Genomic DNA, 20,929 nt, shown 5'->3' with positions numbered 1-20,929 from the left:
TGCAAGCTTCCTGGACTAGGGATGGAGACCTACTACCAGGAGTGGTGAGAGCAGTGAATAGTAAAGGCTATGCAGGGTATGTGAATGTCCAATGGGATGTGGAATGTCCTTGTTGTAAGGAGTGTATCCTTTATGTAGCCTGGATTTTGAGGCCTCTCACTTAATTAAAGAAATGCTGAAAGGGGCACCAAGGTCTGGGGCCAATCTATGTCTTTGTCTTGGTATAGGGGCACTCTAGCTTCCAATCTGCTGCTAATACTTTTGCTGAATTGTTAATGTAATAGTGTTGACCGGTTACTTGTTATTTTTACTGCCCTTTGATTTATCAAAGGCTGGATTCATTGCAAACATACTCTCCAAAATATCCCATGCTGCCTTTGAGGTCCTGCATGACGAATTTGTGGGATAATAGACCTTTTAACAAAAAGAGAGATTACTGAAAGTACTTGTGCATCATGTGAATCCCACCTTTCTGTTCCTGTGTGGGAGGCACAATTGCAGCAGCCATTGCAACTAGCAATTGTCCTACACCACCCTAAGCTTTTCCTCTACCCATTCCTCCTCCTTGTTGGGGAGGAGTGGCAGGTGCCACATTTGATCTTGTAGGGAAAACGGAAATGGGGAAACGGGGAACAGAAACGTTTCGGGATTTTTGGGAGGGCTGAAATGAGAAAACACCACGTCAGCAAGGAGGGGTTTAGAAAAGGGGATTTTGAGATGAGAAGACACACATTTAGAATGCTACAACCTACAGCCTACCTGTAACTTAAAATATAGTGCATAATACTTACCACAATGTCACTTAGAAGTTAGAACTTAGAACAAGTTACAAATTAGAAGAAGTTACAAATTAGAACTTAGAAAGAAGGCCGAAAGAGAGAGCTGAAGCCTGAAAGAGAACTGAAGGAGTGGAGTTTGAGCTTTGAAGGAGGGCTGAAGGGGAGTAGATGATGATGGAGGGCTGAAGCAGCCTGCATGAGAGAAAGGAGTACAAAGGAGTGAATGGGGCTCAAGGAGGGCTAGAAAACCTTGAGGATGGAGAGAGTATGCGGCTGAAGGAGTGAAACATTGCACAGGAGGCCAAAATCGAAATCAAAATGACCAAAATCAGGCTGGCGGCGGATTTTCACGACATTTGGAGACCCTAGATGCTTTGTTGTCTGAAACAGGCCGTTTCTGTCCCCAAGGTGTTCGACCACAAACATCACCTAAGGGACACTCCATATGGATTAATGAAGACCTTACGAGGAGTCAATATGTGACTCAAGACCCTCAAGATCAAATTGTGGAACATAGGAGGGTGGACAGCGTGACAGTGCCGAACCATCGTCTGTACTCTCACGTGACAGCGCCGTACCATCGTACTCTGACAATGCCCGTACTCTGTCAGTACAACTCCATCACTTTGTCTGTACAACGCTTGTACGGTTCTGTGCAACTATCCATACATCGTCCGTACAATTGTTCCATTGGCACATCATTAGTTCATACATGCGTACGGTTGTCGTACTATCAGTTTTGTACTGACAGTTCCGTACATTTGTAGGGTTCTCTTGCCATATCACTTTGCAAGATTACTTTACAGGTTTTCCTATGCAGGTGCATTTTGCAGACAGCCATTGTTTGGCTTAGCTTTTGGGAGCATATTTGGGGCACCTTGTTTGTTAGAGCCATTGCAGTCAGGTTGCAGAATATGCTCCAAAATTTTGGGGCTTTTTTATTCTGCTTGCAATCTTGCAAACAAAATTTTGTACATCCGTACGGTTGTCGTACTATCAATTTTGTACTGACAGTTCCGTACATTTGTAGGGTTCTCTTGCCAGATCACTTTGCAAGATTACTTTACAGGTTTTCCTATGCAGGTGCATTTTGCAGACAGCCATTGTTTGGCTTAGCTTTTGGGAGCATATTTGGGGCACCTTGTTTGTTAGAGCCATTGCAGTTAGGTTGCAGAATATGCTCCAAAATTTTGGGGCTTTTTGATTCTGCTTGCAATCTTGCAGACAAAATTTGGGGCTTTTATCGAGAATTGTAAAATTTGGGGCTTTTGGTTGATTTGCCCTCTTTCAGGTGCAATTTCTTGCAGGCATTTGGGGCTTTTGCATTTTGAATGCAATTTGGCAGTTAAAAGGTCATTTGGGAAATTTGCAAGCAGTTTTGGACTTAGTTTGAGTCATATTGCAAACATTTGCCACCTTTTGCAGATATACTTTGCAGATTTTTGGGCGTTTGGTTGCAGAGCATTTTGCTGCATTTCAAGCCTTTGATAGGCTGTGACAACAATTGTTATTTTAGGCAGAATTTTTGGCAGACTTTGGTTGTGCATCTTACATCCTAGGAAGGGATTTTACTTGTCTAGTTTGCTACATTTCTGAGTTTTCTGGCAGATATGGTTCACAGCAACCCCAATGAGGTGTTTGGAGTCCTCACACAAGAGGATAAGTTGGATGGCACCAACTACTCCTTGTGGAGTTTTATGGTTCGCAACATCTTGGTTGGTAGACATCTCTGGGATTATGTCAATGGAGATGAGACAAGGCCAGAAACTGTGGCTACACCTGTCACTCCTATAGTTGGAGGCAGGGGTAGAGGTCAAAATGCAGGACAAGTGATTAGAGCAGCAGCTGCTACTACTCTAGTGGCCCCCACAATAGAGCAAAAAAGGTGGGATTCAAGGGATACACAAGCTCTTTCTATTATTTCTCTTTTTGTCAAGAGGTTTATTATTCCTCACATTCGGTCATGCAAGACCTCGAAGGCATCTTGGTAGATTTTAGAGAGCATGTTTGTAGCAAGAAATGATGCCAGAGTTTCCTTCCTGAAGAGAGAGATATCTCATACACATACAGATGAGGGAGATTCTATGAATGCTCACCTCACAAAACTTCAGGAGGGAACAGCTGCTGAATATAGATGAGATTATTCCGGATTCAAAGATGATTACCATGACTTTGAACTCTCTTCCTCCTGAGTCTTATCTTAGTTTTCATACCTCACTGAATTTGTCATTGAGGGGGCAGCAATCCTCTCTCTTTTCATGAGTTGGTTGGACTCGTGTTGCAGGAAGAGAAGTTGCTAAATATAGATGAGATTATTCCGGATTCAGAGATGATTACCACGACTGTGAACTCTCTTGCTCTTGAGTCTTCTCTCGGTTTCCATACCTCGCTGAATTTGTCATTGAGAGGGGGCATCAATCCTCTCTCTTTTCACGAGTTGGTAGGACTCGTGTTATAGGAAGAGCAGACAAGAAAGAACATGGGCAGGCGAGCATGCCATGCTTTCTAAGTTCAAGCCCAAAGGGAAAGGGCAGCAAAAGCAACATGGAAATCAGCCCACACGTCACCATAAAGTTGATTCCGGATAGCCCTCTTATAAGGCTAAAGGTGATGCAGACAAGCCTAATAGGAAGGGCATTTGTCACTACTGCAAGAAGCCGAGTCACTACATTGGTGAATGCAAGAAGCAAATAGCAAAGGAGAAGAAAAAGGATTCAGGTTTGGCCATCTCAGATGCATCAGCTCCTAATGCACATGAAGGAGGGGATGTTACAACCAACTTTGTGGAAGAGGATTATGCCTTTTTGTCTTGCATTTCAGATTTTCTAGTGGTTGATTCAGATACTACAGCCACTTTTGAGGATGACTCGTATGCTTTCCTGACTTGCAGCTATGACCCTTGAAGGATGCATGCTCTTTTAGTGCCAATGAGACACTAAACACTTGATAGTGTTTAGTGGTGCTTCCAAGCACATCACTTCAAGAAAGAGTCGTTTTGCATCTCTGCATGCACCATCCGCTAAAAGAGGGTGACATGTGCAAACAATTCTTCTTATTCCGTGCGTGGAGTGGGTGATATCATACTTACCTCCATGGATGGCATAGATATTAGAATTACTGATGTTCTTTATGTGCCAGGTATAAAGAAGAATTTACTTTCAGTGTCCTCTCTCAATCAAGGAGGATTTCATGTTATCTTTGATTATGCTAAGTATGCAGTCCCAGACAAAGAGAATGATAATGCTTTGATGTTGTAAGGCACTTTGTATCAGAGTCTTTTTCAGCTTGATATTTATGAGAAAAGATCCGATCTTGCACTTGCAGCAAACACTCTCACTGCTGCCATTCAGAATGCGGAGTTATGGCATGCCAGATATGGGCACATGAGCTATGGCAGCTTGATGACACTTCAGAAGCATGCTATGGTTGATGCATTGACTCTTCTGGAGGCACCTCCTCCTCATGCCTGTGAGGGATGCATCCTTGGTAAGATGCATACAGGTCATACACTGTGATGTCTGCAGTATGAATGTTAGTTTCCTTTTTAAACTAGAGTGGAAATGCAATCTCTTCCATTCCGATATGTAATTATTACTTCAACTCATTAGCCAATATGAAACCCTTTTTTAAGGTTAATTTCCTTTTCTTCTAGAACGCCTTCAGTGGATTGGTCACAAGGGTGACAACTTGTACAACTGAGCTAGGGTTGGTGATCAAAAAGCCTTTGTTGCTTCAAGAAAGGTAAAGCACGGCAAGGGCAAGCCACAAGAAAAATAACACTAGCATGAAATCTTTAGAGGATGGCAAAGAATCATCAACTAGTCAAAGCAAAAAGAAGAAGAAATGCTTCTATTGTGATAAGCCTAGACAATATGCATCAATGCTTGTAACATTTAAACCATGATTGGCAAGTAACATAGTATAAGAAGTGGATGTCACAGATTCTGTCTTCAAGGATATTGTGCCCGCTTAACTAGAAGCTCAGTGTCAATAATATCAACAATGGGGCATGAACCCAAAAATGGAGATGTTTCTAAAATGACAAATTTGGCCCGACTTGTCACGTTTCTTACGAGTAATGGCTCAAATAGACATAGTTTCTTGTTCTACTCTATGAATTGCGACCACCAGAAGAAGCATGTCGTCTATTCTCCTACTGCTTGATTTATCCTACCAATGAGGTGGGTGCATCACTATATCAAGAGTCAATAAGGGCTTCTTGCACATGAACATCTAAAACTTTTTGAAAGCGAGTGCACGATAGTAAATGGGATCTCCACCTGCTTTTTATAGTTGACTGTATTATGTTACATTTATAGATGACTACACAAATTATACTTGGGTCTATGGCTTGAAGAAAAAATCATATGTGTTTATGCATTTCAAACACTTTGTAGCCATGGTTGAAAATGAGACAGGACTCAAGGTGCAGACGCTTCACACTAACAGAGGAGAAGAGTATATGTCTCATGAATTTGAGGCATTTTTAAAGGAGAAAGGCATCACACATCAACTTACAGTGAGGCTTACCCCTCAGCAAAATGTGAAAGTTGAGCGGAAAAATCGCACTCTCATGGAGATGGATAGATGCATGCTTACTAGCAAGAAGTTGCCTCACAGATTTTGGCTAGAAGGCCTCATGTGTGCCAATTATGTTTTGAATCGTGCTCCCACAAGGGCTTTGAAGACAATCACTTCCTACGAGGCTTGGCATGGGAGAAAGCCTTCAGTGGATCACTTTTGTGTTTTTGGATGTGTTGCATATGCCCATGTGCCTATCAAGTTTTGGCATAAGTTGTCAGATAAGGCACTAAAGTCTATCTTTGTTGGGTATAGTGCACAAAGCAAAAGCTATCATCTCTACAATCTTGCCACACGCAACATTTTTGTGAGTAGAGATGTTATTTTTTCAGAGAATTCAGCACATACACCTGCTGAATTCGCTATTTCAGCTTCTCCAGATGATGTTTTTGAGGAGATGCTTCCTATAGCTTTTGGTTCGCCAGCTGAGGCGCATGCTGAAAATCAGAATTTACAGCTCCACATGCCTTGATTCAGCCACATGCTGATTTTGCTCTTCCACAGGCTGTTGATGATGTTATAAGGCAAGAATTTCAAGAAATACATGCAGCCAAAACAATTCCGAATTGGTTGCTACAGACTCTCAGGAGAGTAGACTTGAGGCACCTTTACCTTGTAGGACTCGTAGTGCAGTAAGGCACATAGGGGGGGTTCTTTCTGTTGAGATAGCTTATGCAGGTACTCTTCTTGATGAAGAAGAACCTGACACTTTTGAAGAAGCCAATAATAATGTGCATTGGATGAATGCCATGCACAATGAATTTCAGTCCATTGATAAAAATCAAACTTAGAATGTTGTGGATTTGCCACCAGGGAAGCATGCCATTTGTACCAAATGGGTTTTCAAAGTGTAAAGGAAGCCAGATGGGTCCATTGAAAGGTACAAGGCAAGGCTGGTTGCCAAAGGCTATGCTCTAAAAAGGGCGTAGATTATGAGGAGACTTTTGCTTCTACATTCCGGATGACAACCATCATGTCAGTTATTGCCATGGTTGCAAATTTTGTTTGGAATGTCCATCAGTTGGACATAAAAACAACTTTCCTTAATGGGGACTTGTAGGAAGAGGTTTATGTCAAACAACCTCTTGGCTTTGAGCTTTCGGGCAATTTACTTCAAGTTTCCAAGCTGAATAAAGCTTTATATGGGTTGAAACAATCCCCACGTGCATGGCATGCCAAGATTGATGCCTTCTTGGCAAGTAAGGGGTTACACAATAGTCCCACGGAAAGCACCCTCTACATCAAGAAGGATGGGGGGGGATATTTTGGTTATCATTCTTTATGTAGATGACATACTGCTCATAGGGTCAAATGAGGAAATAATTGCAGATTTTGAGATTGAATTGAAAGCTGAATTTGACATGACAGATTTTGGCATGTTAGATTTCTATTTGGGGATCCAGCTCTTACAAGACAAGCGTGACATTGCTATGTCTCAATCCAAGTATGTGCAAAAGCTTTTGGATAGGTTCAACATGCAAGATTGTAAGCTTATAGCCACTTCCATGGAGTCGGGGCTGAAGCTTACTATGTATGATGCGGGTGAATCAGTGGATGCCGCACTTTACAGCCAGGCTGTTGGATGCCTCATTTATTTATGCAATACAAGGCCCGATATTCAGTATGCAGTATCTCAGGTGAGCAGGTATATGCACAGCCCAAAGACAACGCATTGGCAGGCTGTAAAACGCATCTTCCGTTATTTGCAAGGCACAAAGTCTTATGGCTTGCTATTTCCTAGGGGTGGTGACTTGCAGATGCATGCTTACAGTGACTCAGATTGGGCTGGAGACTATGACACCAGGTAGTCCACTAGTGGTAATTGTTTCTTTTTGGGAAAAGCTTGCATTTCTTGGCTGAGCAAGAAACAATCTTCAGTGGCTACTTCCTCATGTAAAGCTGAGTACAAGGCAGCTTTCACAGCGACAGTTGAATGTGTTCGGCTGCGTCGTTTGTTTGCTTATCTTCATCTCTTATTGGAGAGTCCCTCTTCAATTCTCACTGATAGTCAGAGTGCTATAGCAGTGGCAAAGAATCATGTGTTTCATGCTCGCACGAAGCACATTGAGGTTCATTATCATTACGTCAAAGAGAAGCTGCATGCAGGGGAGATCAGTATGATGTATGTGTCAACACATGACAATGTTGCAGACATCTTCACCAAGGCACTTCCACGTGAGAAGTTTGAGGCATTTCGCAATGCCCTAAACTTATCTCCTTTTGGTGATTGATCACTTCTTTGTACGTCACATTGGCAATGCAGGGGGGTGTTAGAATTATTGGCATATTCTAGGCAGTGGCCAATGTAATGTAATACGTAGGTTACGGACACTTTTTCCTCTTTGAGGTTTTTTCCCCTAACCACAGTTAGATTCCTAACTACGGTTAGTGGATAGGATAAGGTTTTGTCACTTATACAAAACCTCTCACTCTTGTACTTTCTCACTCTCATCTATTCAGACGCTTGCACCTTCTTGCTCCCTTGCATCTTGCTTGCCCATTTCCTTCATACATGCCTCCCCTTCAGTCATATTGATAGATCTTGTGGTTGGGATGTTGGCTTGACAAGCGTCCCCCTATTCTATTTCTTACTTTTGAGGCGTAATTCTTCCCTACCAAGAAAATATCCTCTTGTTTTCCAAATAACTCCCACTTTTGTGGTCTTTTCATTAACTTAATTGTCTGTCTTTGTAGATTTCATACAGTGTTTAAAATCCAAAGAGTAAAATCAAGGCTTTAAGTTGTGGATGTTCCCCCCCCCCCCCCCCCGCCCCGGGCCCCCACCCACCGAATGTAAAGGACCTATATTCAGTATGAAAAGAACCCCAAGAGTGTGAACTCTAAGTGCTAATACATCATGTGTCACATGAAAACTCAGGGGATCAAGCCCTATGTAAAATTAGTAAGCAACCATGATAGTGGCTGAAAGTGCCACAGAAAATCCCAAAGAAGACTTAGAAATAAAAGGACTCTCTCTCCTTCCCTAAGACAAAACCTCCTCCTGGTCACAGCAGATCTAGAATTTCTTTGCATCCTAGAGCAGATGGCCCTCAAAGTATGCGCAATGTCTGTCCATATACTGGCCAAAGTGAGCTGGGTATAAACCTAGGGCCTCAATAGATGTGGCCCTCCAAACGTGCCAGCAATGATGGCAGCACCTAGAGAGAAATAGGAAATTGTTGAAGCAGCAAAACTGAACAAAATGATGCCGAACACTAAGATTCCAAGTCAAGTATAGACAGGCAACTGAGCCCCTAGTCATAGATGAATGAGAAGAGCAGAACCGCCCCATAAGTCTGCACTCCTGCACAAATGGTCTTGGCCTCTTTGGCCTCCCAAAGGATGCTGGATCAGCTCCAATGGTCTCCCTCCATTTGTGGATGCTATTCCTGAACAATGTTTTATGCAGAATATTGATTGTTTGAAGTTCTACGATCAACAATCATAGCTGTAATAATGGTAATTTCTTTTATTATCGTAGGAGCTGAATGATATGGTGCATGCAATGGAAAATGAATGCAAGGAATCAGAAAATGGTTTGCGACAAGAATTTGAAGCCTCACGCGAGGAGATAAAGGTTTTGATTCATGATTTCATTTAAGTAGCCACTTTACTAAATCATGCCACTAAAGTATTCCATAAAGGATATGTATATCTTCTCTATAAATGATGTATTGCCTTTGTTGATATTTGGTTCTAGAACAAAAACACAGAGGAATATAATGTGTTGAAACTATCTTTGGAAAGATCAATTGAAGAGCTTGAACACAAAATCGAAGAAACTCACCAGGTGAAATTACTCAACTTCTTCTTTATGTTGATATTAGACATCTTTGCAAGGAAGATTGTGTAATTTTGTATGGTGAATTACATATAAACTTATGGAACAATATTATCCTTCTTGCTTCAGGCATACTTGAAAAGTACGGATTCCAAGACACAAGCCTTTAAGAGAATGATTGAGAAAGACAAGGTCACTGCTCATTTGATTGAGCAAAGAATGAGGAAACTTCTTCACCTTCATGAAAGTATTGCATATAGACGTGCAAAAATCGGTACAGATAGGTGTGTATTTGCTCTGCTTTCATAATTTATGCATGTTAAACCTCAAGGAATAATTTAGTTTGACTATCAAACGGTATAGGTGGCTTATTCCATACGTTTATTTTGAAAAGATTATTTCTAGGATCTATAGATCATATTTATTGTGAGGATCTATAGCCCATAGTCATAAGTTTCTTTTGAAAAGATTATTGCTAGGATCTCTAGCCCATATTTAAGTCTAGATCTTGAGTCACTATATTCTTTTTATGTATATGGTTGTTTCTGGCTTGAAACTCGTAATGAGTGATAAGGGTGAGAGTTATCATGATAAGGACATGAGTATGTCAAAGAGACAAGGCGAGTCAGCTTTATATATGTATCTTCCAATGTCAATGCACATCATCGAAGCACAGTATTCTGTCTTCATCAATTAGATCTTTCCCATGGAGTAGCATAGGCTGAGTTCATCTTATTGCTAGCTCTAACAGTCCCTGATCCCTCTAGTTTGGTGAAGCATTACATTTGGTATTCGAGTAAATTTGACCAAGAGAAAAGAATCTTCTATTATGTGCTTCACCTATCCGTGTGATGGCTCACCTCCCATGGTATCCTGGGAGCAGGTGCCTGCAAATCAATGTGTTGAGTATACAGCCAACGAATTCCTCAAGTGTTTTGATTTGGACATCTACATACAGTTTATTAATTAATTGCATGATGGCAGGAAGCCTTTAATTTATGAGCCTTTGGTTCAAACGACAAGAAGTAACTCCTACTACTGCAAGGATGAAGTTTGCAACAGGTTTAAACTTTGAACATAGAGAGAAACACTTATGAAAACAGCCCAAAACCGTTGAGAATTTAACGAAGGTTGTGATGGTCTCTAAATAACATTCAAACCATTGAAAATATTTGAATTACTTCTATAATTATTGACTGAAGCTGATGTTACTAACTGCTAATGGTGGGCAAGCATTAATAGAAGGTTCCTTTCTTTGAAAAAAAAAAAAAACTGCTAATTTTGGGGCTGATGAGGATCTTATGAGAGAGAGAGAGAGAGATGCAACAACAGCATAGAGAGAGAGTGTGTGTGTGAGTGAGTCAGAGTGATGGAGACGAGAGAGCGAAAGACTGAAGTTGATTGATTGAAATCAAGTACATGGTACCTCATTTCATAGGCAAAAGATGCCTCATCTTTCCAACACACATCAGTGATGATGTCAATGAGGAGAATCTCACTGTCTCACACAAACAAAATCAAATCTCCAAAGGTCACTTGACCCTTCAAGCTCACACAAGTCAGACCGCAACCCTTTTCACACTAACACTAGAACTAGAACCCTATTCACAATGCAGACTCCGAAATACCCCAACAAACCCCCCCTCAGAGTAAAGAAGGTGAGACCCTCATAAGAAGTAACCGATCTTCAACTACACAGCAATATTGCAAAGAGACTGCTTGGCACATCCTATGTCACATGCGACCAATAGCTGAGACGGTTACGATGTCACCCCTCGACTCCTACCTATGGTGTAGGATATCTCAAGATCCTTTTATAGAACCAAGGCTTGCTCACAAAAAAGACATATTTTAGGAGGACTACCCAGGGCAGAGAACCCTTACTGATACACATTAGGATTTTCATTTATTTTATGCAAAACAAGGGTAGAGAACCCACTCACACAAGAGAACATTAATATGTTGGAAGTTTAATAACTTCGCAGCTTGAATGTCGATGAAGTTGCAATGCTAGCGCCAAGCAATGGATGCTTAGCCAGTCATTTTAGGCCTTTAGGCCAAAGTAGAAAACCCCAGAGACCCTCAATGTGTCGATGGAGGCTTAAATCTGATGGAGGAGGGCGTAGTTATGCATGATAGCTGCCCAATTAGTCAATTTTGGGCAAAAATAAGAAAAGCCCCAAATTTTGACAGATGCAGGAGCTTGAATTTTACTGATTTCTCCATGCATCATCTTGGTGTTGTAGATATGGAAGGCACAAGTCTGGTTGGCCAGCAATAGAAACCTCAAGCGAGGGTATGTCAATCATCAACATAGGAAGGCGAAAACTGCTGATGTTGGGGCAGAGATTATGTATGCAAACCTTGAACAAAAAAAATGATGCACCATTTGGTTCCTTTTGTGAATCAAAGAAGAATAGCTGTGTCAATTTGGGATAGTGGCAGAGATCGTAGCAGTCAGATACTAGCAGCCAAAAAAAATATCCATGGCTGGATAGTTCTGCTCAAGAACTGGTGGCAAATCTAGGCCTGAAACTGATGTAGCTGAATCTTTGTTATGTACAGAATGCTGCATAGGCGACGAAGGAGCAATGCATAGGAGGTGGTCTTGGATAGCAAAAAAATTCATTATTAAGAATAGTAGAGGTTTACTAAAGTCTTAAAAAATTTGATGGGCAGCAGACTATCGAGCATTTTGGCTGAAAAGAAATCCCCTTTTTAGGCATGCTTCAACAACTTGAATACCAGGCTGATGGCTGCTGATGAAGAGGCGACAACTTGAGGCATCACGATAATTCTGTATTTAGAGGCAATGACAAGCAGCAAAGATGGACCTCCACTACGATAGGCACAGGGCAAAAGTCATTGGAGAGGATCTGGTAGAGACGCCATGTTCAGACTCTGTCTTTCTTCTAAACATTCCCAGCAGCAATTTTTGACAATAGTGAAACTCGAGAGATAGGGTACTAGGAAGGAAGACATCATTGCAGCTAGTGTTCAAAGCTTAAGGCAAGATCGTCTTCACAATGATACTTGCTCAGATTTCATGATAAGGATTGCATGAGAGAGAGATGCAACAAGGATATGAGGGGGGGGGGGGGGGCGAGAGAGAAAGAAAGAAAGAAAGTGTATTATTGTCCACTAAAGGCCAAAATGGGCCCATGGGACATCAAGAACTCTGCATACAAGATAGCACAAAATCAACGTGCCACAAAGAAGAGGCATCGTCGAATATCATCTAAGTGCTACGCAATACAATGCAAGTGAAAGTACATAATGTCAAATCTGAGCCTAAATACAAAGTAAACTAGATGCAAGGAAACCGCCCCTGGGTGCAAAATGGGGGGATGAGTACAATATGCCAATGCAAAGAGAGAGAGTTTATTAAAGTCTTCGGAAGACCGATGGGTCTATGAGACTAATAGAAAACTGATACAACAAGCAAAAAGGGTGGAGCTACTAAACGAGCATCATCGCCCATGCTGAATGCTAAGTGCTAAGTAGTACATAGTCATATCATCAGTAATGGTATCATCATTGTCATAATAATAATAATATTAATAATAATAATCATCATCATCATCATCGAGTCAATCACCATCAATACGTCCCCACAAGGGTAAATGTGTGTGTGAGAGGTACTGATGTGTAGCCAGTGATGGAGCGCTAGCAACTACTGCCCGTCTCGGTCTCCTGGCAATGACTTTGCTCTTGACCAAGGCTATTGTAACCCATGTGGGTCGTGTCCCAGGCCTGAACATTGATGGGAGGTCGCTCAATGTGATCTGTGTGTTCGTCCGCTGTCGAGTACGGCATGCCTTAGAATCTGGATCTCTGTTGTGCCTACTATCAATGGCCACGAGGCTCATGTGATCTGACTAGAAGAACTCCATGATCCTGCTTTGAGAAGGGTTGGGCCATGTGCCTGAAGACTGCTGTCTCTGCATCCTAAGTAAGTGCTCCCTGTGGCGAACTACCTCATGGTGGCCGCTGGTGAAAAGAGTGCAAGTGGTAGGGCGAGGTGAGTGTGACAAGTCCGGAGATGGCTGGTTGGGAATGTCATACAATCTACGTGCATAGGTGTGCCAGCAGACTTGAGTGTCAGTGAGGAGTAAGTGTGACTTTCGCTCAAGGAACGTGGGCCAAAAATCTTTGGAGTTGCTTGCTGAACAGAGCGTTCAGTAGTTCCTCCTCATTTCGGAGGCAAATGCCTGTTTCTTCCAGCGTACTAGACAACGATACTCGTGTATCGTGTCAGGTTTGCTCGAAAGGCTCTATTTGGTCTCGAGTTGGAGCTGTCGGCAAAAAGTCTTACACTCTTGATCATACCAACTATTGCAAGGCACAGAACCAAGAGGTAGAGGTCTAGTGGAACCACAGTTATGCTGAAACGCGTTTCAGAGCCTAGCCAGGCCTGAAACGCCATTTCAGGGAAGCTTGGATCCTGAAATGGCTGGCTGAAACATTTCAGCCAGCCTGAAGCACGTTTCAGGACATTGAAACGGCCCGTTTCAGACAACAAAGCGTCTAGGGTCTCCAAATGTCACGAAAATCCGCCGCCTGCCCGATTTTGGTCGTTCTGATTTCTATTTTGATCTCCTGTGCAATGTTTCACTCCTTCCACTCCTTCAGCCTCATACTCTCTCCATCCTCAAGGTTTTCCAGCCCTCTTTGAGCCCCATTCACTCCTTTGTACTCCTTTCTCTTATGCAGGCTGCTTCAGCCCTCTATCATCATCTACTCCCCTTTAGCCCTCCTTCAAAGCTCAAACTCCACTCCTTCAGCTCTCTTTCAAGCTTCGGCCCTCTCTTTCAGCCTTCTAAGTTAACTTCTAAGTTCTAATTTGTAACTTGTTCTAAGTTCTAACTTCTAAGTGACATTGTGGTAAGTATTATGCACTATATTTTAAGTTTACAGGTAGGCTGTAGCATTCTAAATGTGTGTGTTCTCATCTCAAAACCCCCTTTTCTAAACCCCCCATTGCTGACATCGCATTGTCCCATTTCAGCGCTGCCAGAAATCCGGAAACGTTTTCATTTTTGTTTCCGTTCCCCGTTTCCCCATTTCCGTTTCCCCTAACTATGAGTGGAACGTGTGGTGTACAAGGCATATAGGGCAGCCTTGTGGAGTGAGTAGCTAACCAAGGTAGCGAGGTCCTCTAGTAGGGGTATGTGAACAATGTATGTGAGAGAGAGAGAGAGAGTGATGGAGATAGGAGAGAAAGAAAGAAAGAAAGAAAGTTTATTAAAGTCTTCGGAAGACCGATGGGTCTATGAGACTGTGAAACCCTGGTACATGGTACCTTATTTTATAGGAAGAGGACAACTAACCTTGTCACAAGCACACATCAATGATGATGTCAGCGACAAGAATCTTAGTGACACCATGGATGATGTCACACCGAAATCAAATCAAATCCCCAAAGATCGAAAAGCTATTACACAAAAGACAAACATAGATAATAATAAGACATTTGCCCCCATTCCCATATGACCACCATTAGGGGTGTAGTTGCATTAATTGCATTTTATGGATGAAATGTCCATCAGCTGGTTGAAGTTCGGGGCTGATTCCACTTGTTCTGGCTGTTTCTTTGTTGATGAGTATGTTCAGCACTGCCTATGGGATTGCAGACATGCGAGGATTGTTTGGGAGAGGATGGCTAGAGTACTAAGCACTTTTATGTGTTCTCCTTTCTTCATGACCTGGGCCTTAGTAGCATGGCTCTCTCTTTTGGGGCCTCAAGTGTTCTACGAGAGACATGACTTTTCTTGGGCTCTTTCGATTCATCGACATTTGCTTGAGTCAAATTCTCTATAGGAGGTTCTTGACTCTCTGTATAGACCTGCGCATGCATTTATGAATACTTCATGGGAGATTCTAACGAGCATTTAGGATGGCATATTTGGAGATACAGATGTGTAGAAGCCTTGGATGGTTCCCAAGTCCACCCAGCACACGTTGGCTAGTATATAGACGGGCACAACACAAACTTTGGCAGCCATTTGGGAAACTATGTAAGGGTCTTCACGAGCAGCCTCTACCAGGAGGAATGTCTTCTTCAATGAGTGGCACGGGTCCCCATTCTTCTTAGAGGCCTCTTCAAGGTTGAGGTGCACTATCAACCTCAATCTTGATAATTTTCACACTCGATTTACATGAGCTTGATTTTGGATTTGGTTCTATTTCTCATGTCTTGCATGATGTACTTTTCCACCGAGCTTTGCTCTCGGAGGTTATCTCGTACTTATAGAAGTCTCTCTTTTACAAATGACTAACAAAGTGTGGTACACACTTTGGTAGCCATTTGGGGAACTATGCAAGAGTCTTCACGAGCAGCCTCTACCAGGAGGAATGTCTTCTTGAGGGAGTGGCACGGCTCCCCATCCTTCTCATAAGCCCCTTCAGGGTTGAGGTGGCACTATCAGCCTCAACCTTGTCATGTTCTCGCTCTATTTACAGGAGCTTGATTTGGATTTGGTTCTATTTTCTCATGCCTTGCATGATGTACTTTTCCACTAAGCTTTGCTCTTGGAGGTTCTTTCATACTCATAGAAGTCTTGTTTTTTTTAAAAAGTGGGTATCTTTAGGAGGAGGTTTATGGTTCTCAGCCCATTGGTTTCGAGGTACCTAACCAAGAACACAAGATTTGCAAGTTGAAGAAAGCCTTGTATGGTTCGAAGAAAATTGCAAGTCCATATGGATCTAGAGCTCAAGCCGTCGATTCATGTGATGCTAGTGAGCCATTTGATGCCACTGTAATATAGCTAGGCGAGGCAGTCGATCAAGCGAGCGATGTCAACCGAGCAGGACCAAATAAGTGAGCGAGAAAAAGCGAGCAAAGAAGAAATGGTTGGGCTACCAACACATGATCTCATGTTTATATGTACTCATCATTAATAAATAGAAATACTTTGACTATCAACAACAGGTACTATATAGTTGAAGTGCATCACTTGAGAAAAGCATAACCTCACTATATAAATGTATTGATCTCGTTAATAAAGCTTTATAGTATCACCATAATTTTGAAGATGATTATAACATAAGCTTGTAAGTCTACATTAGTGATAGGTTATTTATTCTCATGAGATGAGCTTGCATAGATATGCTTTGGCTACCAACAAGTAGTATATAGTTGAAGTGCATCATTCAATCAAAACTTCAACATCGAACATGATCATAACATGTTATTGAAAGTCTACCTTGGTAAAAGTTCTCTATATATTTTCATCAGAAGAACTTGCATAGAAAACATTTAATTGCTTTTGTCCCAATATATAAATAGACTTCTAACATGCTCCTATTACAAGTGGCCTTGCTCTAAATCTGGTATAAGAAACTGTCAGAAATTTCATTAAATTCACTTTTGGATGCATGAAGTTATACTAAATGGTGCAAAAGGTCATAATAATCATCTAAATCATGCCTTGCCATTTGTTTTGATATGTAATAAGACCCCATTTGGATTTGTAAATCAAAGAACCAGGACGTCGAAATTCTCATCTTTTGGGCCAAAACAGGCAGCGCGTTAACTCTCTCTCTCTTTTGGCCCAAATGATGAGAATTTCGATGTCCTGGTTCTTTTGATTTACAAATCCAAATGGGGTCATGTTACATATCAAAACAAATGGCAAGGCATGATTTAGATGATTATCATGACCTTTTCCACCATTTAGTAAAACTTAACGCATCAAAATGTAAATTTAATAAACAATTTGTTGATTTCTTGCATCGGATCTAGAGGAAAGTTTACCTAATAGGGACCATGTCAATATGTTGTCTATTTTGGCTTCTACCATTGATTTCTATAAGCAAATATTGATTTGTTTTGGAATTTAATTCATTTTAAAGAAAGGGATGTACTTACTCTTTAGATTTTGTTGGATTGGTGGGATGTAAGAGTGATTCATTAGGGAGGGTTTTTTGGAAAATAGAAAAACATGGGTTTTGTTCCAAGAGTGAATAGAGTTTCAAAAACCAAGCATTTGCACATGCATGTAACCTAATAGGTGCACCTCCATATAACCACAGCCTCCAGGAACCCAGGGCCAAGAGCAGAGGGTCGGGGTCTAAGTACCACTGTAAGCCCGCTCCATGGTCCACAAAACCAGCAATCTTGACGGGCTGAAAGGCAACCTCTAGAGAATATCATCCGTGGATCTAGAGAGTATACCTCCATCCCCAACATCAAAGACTAGAGCATCTTCCCCAAAACCTTGAAGAGTGATCACCTGTAGAGGAATTGCTGTCCTCGAAAAAACTCCCATCCAAGTGGTGGAAGTAATAGGCATCTCAACTATCCATTCCACCAGGATGGCTGCATCTGTCTGCTGAATCATGTGTGCTACCCCTCTGAGGTGACTCACGGACTGTAGTCTCTGATCCTCAAGTAGTATCCTCAGGTAGCCTGATAAAAGCCTTCCAAGTGCCTACTGTGTAGGCGGGGCCTCTCTCCCATCCAGACCACTGCATATAATGGGAAGTGCCCAGAGGTCTGCCATGCTCATCAAGTATACTATCGTTCCAAATGACCGGCTGTCTATCAATCTCTTCAAGGGTAGAGGGCAGAACCCTTCAAAGAGTGTTCTTGAAGCTCCCCAAGCTTTGAGGATGGCAGTCATTAGAGGAGAAGCAGGAGACCTGAGAGAGGCGGAAGAAAAAAATCTAGCGAGGCCTGTCCACCCAATCATCTCCTAAGGTAGGTGTGCAAGCCTAAATGCGTCCAGAAAAGAAATCCTTCCAAAGTTCCTGCCCAGGCATGAGTCCCCTCACCACCACCTTACAAAGCAATGCCCTGCACTGCAAGTCCGGGTCAATGATATAAAGTCCCCCTTCCCAAGTAGGGAGAATAATGGTCTCCCAGGCCACCCTCGCTACAACATCTGCCATGCCATCAAGTTCACTCCAAAGAAAATTCATGACTGGTCTAATGAGCTGAGTGATGCAACCGGCACCAACAAGAACACACAAACCAGGTGGTGGCCAAGAGAACCTGGTTCACTACCACAACTCTAGAGGCAAGGTCAAGTTTGGCTGAGCTCCAAAAAAGGAGCTTTTTCCTTATACTTTCTAATACTGGGGCAAAGTGCTGTGCTAGAGAGATGCCCAATCCTACATGGCATCCCAAATAGCTGACAGGAACACCCCTCTGAATCCAAGAAAAGCCAATGTCAACTCCCTAGCCTGGAGTGTCCTCGTCACTGATCCAAAAGCCAAAAGATTTATGCCAATTGATGTGTGCCCGTGCAACTGAGCAAAAAATATCCAAGGCTATCCAAAAAGAATCAAGTGACTGCGAAGAGGCCTCAATAAAAATAGCAGTGTCATCAGCCAACTCATAGTCAAGAAGCTCTTGCTCCTGTCTCAAGGGCAATCTCAACCCATAAAGCTCAGCCTGAGATCTAAGGAAGATACTCATAGCTTCTGCCACAAAGAGAAAGAGGAAGGGGGCCAAAGGGCATCCCTGACGAACTGATCTGGAAATCTGAAACCTGTCACCCCTTACCCCTCCAATCAAAATGTGGCTGTGGGCTGATCTTTAAAGTGAGGCCACCCCTCTAATCCATGAATTTGAAAATCCAAATGGTAGAAGAGTGCCCTCAAGAAAACCCCAATCTACTCTGTCATAGGCTTTCTCAAAGTCCAGGAGTAGAACTGCCAGGCTCTGCCCGCTTTTGCATAGCCCACTCTGTGGCTTCCCAAAAGGAAAATATATTATCAAATATGCTCCTGCCATGCACAAAGCTTGTCTGAGTATCATGGATGAGGTCTGGAAGAAGGGGCTGCAACCGGATGCTAATCGCCTTGGCCAGGATTTTGTACAGAGTGCCCAAAAGAGTGATGGGTCTCCAATGGGATACAAAATCAAGTGAGCAAATCATTTCTGGTGTGACCAACACAGGTAAACACTACAAAATCTCATCTCTAGCCACATCTCTGGCCTGTGTGTCAGGATCTGCGGAAAGAAGGGAGGCATATAGAGCTATCGCTAAATGCATGATGGTATGTGGATGAGACTGCAAAACGCTGTCAGAGTCAATAAGCTGCCTGACATTCTCTCTACTATGTTTGGGACCAAGTGTAGAGAAAAAGTATTTATTGACTCTCCCTCCCATCTGTATCCAAAAGGACTCCCGTGCATGGAAGGCATACTCTGCTCTCTGATCAAGCAATGTCTGCAAGTGAGCCCTTGCCGTAGCAAGGCACTCCTATACCCAAGCATTAGATGGTCGTTTCTGCTCCTCCCTCTGCAAGGCTGCCAGCTGCCGGCGGATACCAATCTCCCGCCTGAGTATCTCACCTCGCCAAGCACTAGCAACGGAGTGATAAAAGTCGTTGATATTGGCAAGTGCTGTGGCCACATGTGAGGGACCGGCCACCCCCCCCAGCATGTGAGAAACCCAGATCTCCAAGACTGCCTTTGTGAGGGTCTCATCCATGTATAAGGCATCGGGGATCTTGATACTGTGAGACCGTCCTCTCAGATGGGGCTCTGATATGGACAAAACTACCGGAAAATGGTCGGAAGTGGAAACACCAGGTGCAATGCAAACTGTCCCCCCTCTATCAAGAGCCCAATCATCCACTTGAAATCTGTCAATCCGGGCATGGATAGGAATCTGCACCCTATGGTTCGACCATGAAAACAAAAGTGACTGAGACTGAACATGAAATGCATCATCTGACCAAACATCTGTGCCACTGAACCTGAACAAGAAGGCATCCCAAGCTGCTCTCTTGAGGGAACGAATACCACCTTCTTTGCCTCCTTGCTTATCAGAAGGTGCCTCAACCATGTTGAAGTCACCTCCAATAATCCACGAATCTGCAATGTCAGCCCACGAGAGCAACTCTTTCCAAAACAGAACGCAGTCCCCTCTATTGTTCGGAGCATAGAGGTTGAGGAAACCAACCTTGAGGAAAGTATTTCTTTAGTTTGAAGCCATTAACTCTATTTTTATGCTGCTGACCATCCAAATCCTCAAGTTGATATGATCCATTTTTGAATTTCTTCGTCACACGAAAAGGTCCATCCCATTTGGTTACAAATTTCTTCTTGAAGGTAGAATCCAGACTACTGTTGTATCTCAAAACTAGATCACCCTCCTTGATTTTCTTATCCTTGAATTTCCTGTTTGCTCTCTTATGATTCTCCTCTTGAACTAAAGCATAATGTTCCACTGCCTTTTGCCTATCTAGTTGTACTTCTTGCAAATCCAATAACTGGTTCTGGAAAGTAGAATTTGAATCCTCATTTATCTTCATTAACATCTGTAATGCAGGAATTTCTACCTCCAAGGGGAACAGAGCTTCTTTCCCATAAACAAGATGAAATGGTGAAAATTGGGTGCCTTCTTTTACTGCAACTCTGTAAGCCCATAAAGCCCAGTGCAAAGCAAGATCCCACTCCTTCTCATAGGTTCTCATGATCTTTCCCATGATATTAGTACACAAACCATTAAATTTTTCATTCATCCCATTACATCGAGGGTAATACGGACTTGCATATCTGTGTTTAATCCTCAGCTTACCACATAATAAATCCATCAGTTAACTCCTGAAACATGGACCTCTATCAGAAAGCAACTCCAGTGGTACTCCAAATCTACAGCAGATATCCTCATACACAAACTTACATGAACATGCTTAACCTTCCAGATACCTAAAATTTTCTTCACAACCAACAAAGCATCTCCCTTAATCATGAGTCTCTTAATACCTAGACTAATGCATACTTTCAAACCTTCGAAGAGGGCTGCATATCCAGCTTCATTATTACTGTTGG

General features: G+C 42.4%; 1 protein-coding gene across 2 annotated transcripts in view; it reads left to right on the top strand.

The window, feature by feature from the left end:
- LOC147896599 (dynein regulatory complex subunit 2-like) overlaps positions 1-20,929 on the top strand; it is a 198,614-nt gene that overhangs the window by 125,417 nt on the left and 52,268 nt on the right. For both annotated transcript variants that reach the window (XM_087382005.1, XM_087382004.1), the window contains exons 7-9: positions 8,842-8,937; positions 9,061-9,150; positions 9,271-9,425. In XM_087382005.1, the coding sequence (XP_087238131.1) occupies positions 8,842-8,937; positions 9,061-9,150; positions 9,271-9,425 (341 nt within the window). The remainder of the gene's footprint in view (positions 1-8,841; positions 8,938-9,060; positions 9,151-9,270; positions 9,426-20,929) is intronic.

This window comes from Dipteris shenzhenensis, chromosome 11 (assembly GCF_047967505.1).
Source record: "Dipteris shenzhenensis isolate YYH24624 ecotype China chromosome 11, Dip_SZ_1.0, whole genome shotgun sequence".
NCBI classification, from domain to species: domain Eukaryota; kingdom Viridiplantae; phylum Streptophyta; class Polypodiopsida; order Gleicheniales; family Dipteridaceae; genus Dipteris; species Dipteris shenzhenensis.
The sequence above is the reverse complement of the archived record's forward strand: the minus strand, read 5'-3'. Positions and strand labels throughout refer to the sequence as shown.